General features: G+C 45.1%; 1 protein-coding gene across 1 annotated transcript; it reads right to left on the bottom strand.

The window, feature by feature from the left end:
- Positions 1 to 2,839: 2,839 nt before the first annotated feature.
- CCDC182 (coiled-coil domain containing 182) lies at positions 2,840 to 3,568 on the bottom strand. Its single transcript, XM_006138711.3, has one exon. The coding sequence runs from the start codon at positions 3,423 to 3,425 to the stop codon at positions 2,955 to 2,957; it is 471 nt and encodes a 156-aa protein (XP_006138773.1). The 5' UTR covers positions 3,426 to 3,568; the 3' UTR covers positions 2,840 to 2,954.
- Between the last annotated feature and the right edge of the window lie 639 nt (positions 3,569 to 4,207).

The raw sequence follows: 4,207 nt of genomic DNA, 5'->3' as shown, positions 1-4,207 counted from the left end.
GCAAAGCTTAGATTCTCAAGGATAAAAGATAACATATTAATACTGGTTGTTTTCTATGAGTAAGGAAAAAGAACCAATAAATACATAAGGCAAAAACAGGGTGGTCTGGGGTTTCTTAATCCATCTCCATCAATTGTTATCTGGAGAGGAAGGTTTCCATTATATATATAAACTCACAGTATTTGAGGCAGACTGTTCAGACAGCTTAGAGTTTGATTCACCCATATGTACTAAAACTAGAGGAAAAATAGGCTTACATCAAAACGCTTGATTAAATCCCTGCAAACTTCGGAGGAGTTTGGACTTAGACCTGGATGTTGCAGTTAACGCACATATGGTATAGACATACCAGACATTTTATTTTACAGGACCTCAAGGGTACATCTACAGGCAGTCCCCGGGTTACATGGATCCGACTTACATCGGATCCCTACTTACAAACGGGGTGAGGCAACCCCGCACTAGCTGCTTCCCCCCAGCAGACCAGGGAGACGCGAAGCTAGCGCCCGCCCCCAGCAGACCAGGGAGACGCGGAGTGGCTTTTCTCAGCAGACACCTCAGCTTGAGAATAAAGGACTGAGGGAAGTGAGGTGTGGGAGAATAAAACTGAGCTCTGGAGAAATGTTTGGCTAGAGTTTCCCCTACAATATGTACCAGTTCCAACTTACATACAAATTCAACTTAAGAACAAACCTACCGTCCCTATCTTGTACGTAACCCAGGGACTGCCTGTATATTGCATGCTTCTTTCAATATGCTATTCTGGAATAGTTATTCCAAAATAGCATGTCTACACTACAGGGAAGCCTCAAAATTAGTCTGAGGCAGGCTTCCCTAATGTAGACGTGCTATCTCGATTCAGAGCCCCAGGAAGCACTGGGGAGAAATAACTTAGAATGTCCCTTAAAATGGCAAGGGGCTATTTCGAAATAGCAGCAGTGGAGCGTCTACACACACACCTTGTCTTGAAATAGCTATTTCAGGTTAGGCGTTATTCCTCATAGAATGAGGTTCACAGATTTCAGAATAAGCCGTCCGTTATTTCGACATTATTTTGAAATAACGGAATGGCTGCGTAGACACTCACATTGTTATTTCGAAATAATGCTAGTTGTCTTGAAATACCAGTGCAGTGTAAACGCACCCTAAATGTGCCTGTCCATAAAGCCTTCTATTAAAGATTGTGAGGCTTAATTGTGAAGGAGTGTGTTTCACATATGGAGAAACTGAGGCATAAAGAAACTAAGCAACTTGTCCAAGGTCATGCAGTGGCAGAACCAGAATCCAGATTCCCAGATCCTTAAATCGGTTCTTCAGCAACAAGACACCCATTCCGCTCCATCTATAACAAGAAAATGTGCACTCAGAGCCTTTCTTTACATGAAGGAGTGCATGGAGACATGGTGATAAATTCCAGAAATGAGGTGTTGTAGTATTTCTTAGGATACTTGGATCTAACTAGATTTGTCCAAGGGGGTTATCCCATGAGACCAGCAAATCTTTTCCCTTTCGCACACAGTCTACACGGCTTTTGCCATTCGTGTGTGCCTCACTGACTCCCAGCAGACAGTGAGGCGATGGTCTTTGGGGTGAATTTCCTTTGCTGTGACGCATTTCAATATCCATAAGAATCAATATCCATGAGATCAGCAGCAGCACCGTTCACACTTACCAGGGGGAGAGCTTGGAGAAGAATGGAGCCAGCGCAGAGTAAAAAAGAATCTAAAAGAGAAACAGTGTTACCCACCCCCCAAAAAAATCACCATCTGTTCCGCTGCTACTGCTGCTTTTTTAAAGTTTCTTCTATTTATTCTGGAATTGAGGGGGAAAATGAGCAACACTGGAGTTATTTTTGTATGTTTTATGTGCAACAATGGGAGACTCGGAGGAAGAGACTGGGGCCAGACAATGGTGTTTGAGATAACAGGAAGGAATAATTTATAGGAAGATGGAAGGGAAATAAGAGCTTGGGAACAGGGGTTATTTCTGGTACTAGCAACAAAGCCTTTGTTTTATAGGGTTAAATTCTCTCCTCTACATGCGTCAATGAACTCAATAATGCAGCATCAGTTGAAGCATTATAGAGATGAGGCACAGGTAACCGTAGTAATGGGCATACTGTAGTGTAGTCTCTAGGAATATGTCTGTTGAAGTCAGTAGGCTTTAGATCAAGCCTATACATTTGGGCTACGTCTACACTGGCATGATTTTCCGGAAATGCTTTTAACAGAAAAGTTTTCCGTTAAAAGCATTTTCGGAAAAATCGCGTCTAGATTGGCAGAATGCTTTTCCGCAAAAGCACTTTTCCGCAAAAGCACTAACTCTTGCGGCCCCGGGCAGGCTCCTGGGAGCTGCCAGCCTGGTCCCGGGAAGAGGCGGAGGGCTGGGTGGCAGCGGGTGGCTGGCTCGTGCCGTGCCAGGTGCAGGGTCTGCTGGCTGTGTGCTGGCAGGCTTGCACCTGGCATGGGCACCATAGCCAGACCGTGCCCCTTTAAGGGCTCCGGGGCCGGGAGAGGGGCAGCCAAGTTTCCCTGGTTGTGCCCAGAGTGGCCACCAGGGCAAGCTGGGGAGGGCTAGCCTCCCACTAGTTCGAATTAAGTGGCTACACAGCCCTTAATTCGAACTACTTAATTCGAACTAGGCGTTAGTCCTCATAGAATGAGGTTTACCTAGTTCGAATTAAGCACTCCGCTAGTTCGAATTAAGTTCGAACTAGCAGTTTGCCTGTGTAGCGCCTATGAAAGTTAATTCGAACTAACGGCTGTTAGTTCGAATTAACTTTGTAATGTAGACATACCCTAAGGTGCTACTGAGCTACTTGTTGTGTTTTAAGGTTACAGATTTACATGGCTACTCCCTGAGACTTTTATTATTCCAAGGTTAATCTTGCTAGAGAATCCAGAACAGTTCTCATGTACAACACTATTATTTTTTCCCTTTATGTCTTTGAGGATTTAGATACCAAGACAATTTTTCCTGCAAAGTCTTCTCTCTAGAGCAGCACATTTCTCACGCAGTTCTTTCTCCCTCGTCAACAAGAATGTGAGGACTTTGTTGCGTACTATGCCTCTGTCTTCTTCTTCCCTCAGCCGTTGCTCTACATTGTTGCTTCTGGTTTCCAGGCTTATTACCACCTCTGTCATGTGGCTGAGGGTGCCTTCCATTCTACAGATCACCCCCGTGACCTCTCGCTTGAAATCCTTCATGTCCCTCTGCACATTTTTCAGTTCTTGCCTCAGTTTACCCATGTCTGATGCATGCTGGCTGATCATGGCTGATGCCATTGTCGAGAGGAGGCATCCAGCTTGAGGGTGATTTCTCTCCTCTTTTTTACTTGTCAGCATGTCCCTGGTCATCGGAATAGTCTTTTCTTTACACAGGGCCACTGTGTGCGTCTCAAAGAATGAGTGGATCTGGTTTGCCATCTCCAGCAGCAGGGTGGATAGCAGTTGTAATTCAGTGATATCAGAAGCGACTCCCTCAAGCTAATATGTCCTCCATCACATTCCCAGAAGTCCTGCTCTCCAGGCAATGGTGGAGGACAGGTGGACCAAGGCATGGGATTGTGACCTCAGGGGTAATTCAGCCAATTGTAACACTGGTGGCAATAGTTCATTTGCAGCCTGCAGGCCTGATGAGCAAAACACTGTTAAACTGGGAGCCAGAGACTGATGCCAGATACATACAGTGGTATAAACCCAAATTAGTGGAATTACTCTTAATAACATAAGAATGGCCGTACTGGGTCAGACCAAAGGACCTTCTAGCCCCGTAGCCTGTCTGCCGACAGTGGCCAACACCAGGTGCCCCAGAGAGGGTGGACCGAAGACAATGATCAAGCGATTTGTCTCTTGCCATCCTTCTCCAGCCTCTGACAAACAGAGGCCAGGGACACCATTCCTAGCCCCTGGCTAATAGCCTTTTATGGACCTAACCTCCATGAAGTTATCTAGCTTCTCTTTAAACTCTGTTATAGTCCTAGCCTTCACAGCCTCCTCTGGCAAGGAGTTCCACAGGTTGACTACACACTGTGTGAAGAAGAACTTTCTTTTATTAGTTTTAAACCTGCTACCCATTAACTTCATTTGGTGTCCTCTAGTTCTTCTATTACGGGAACTAATAAATAACTTTTCTTTATTCACCCTCTCCACACCACTCATGATTTTATAGACCGCTATCATATCCCTTCTCAGTCTCCTCTTTTCTA

Source organism: Pelodiscus sinensis, chromosome 21, assembly GCF_049634645.1.
Source record: "Pelodiscus sinensis isolate JC-2024 chromosome 21, ASM4963464v1, whole genome shotgun sequence".
NCBI lineage: Eukaryota > Metazoa > Chordata > Testudines > Trionychidae > Pelodiscus > Pelodiscus sinensis.
The sequence above is the reverse complement of the archived record's forward strand: the minus strand, read 5'-3'. Positions and strand labels throughout refer to the sequence as shown.

Excerpts from the sequence above, each read along its gene's own strand:
- CCDC182 (XM_006138711.3), bottom strand. The coding sequence starts at position 3,425 with ATGGCAAACCAGATCCACTCATTCTTTGAGACGCACACAGTGGCCCTG.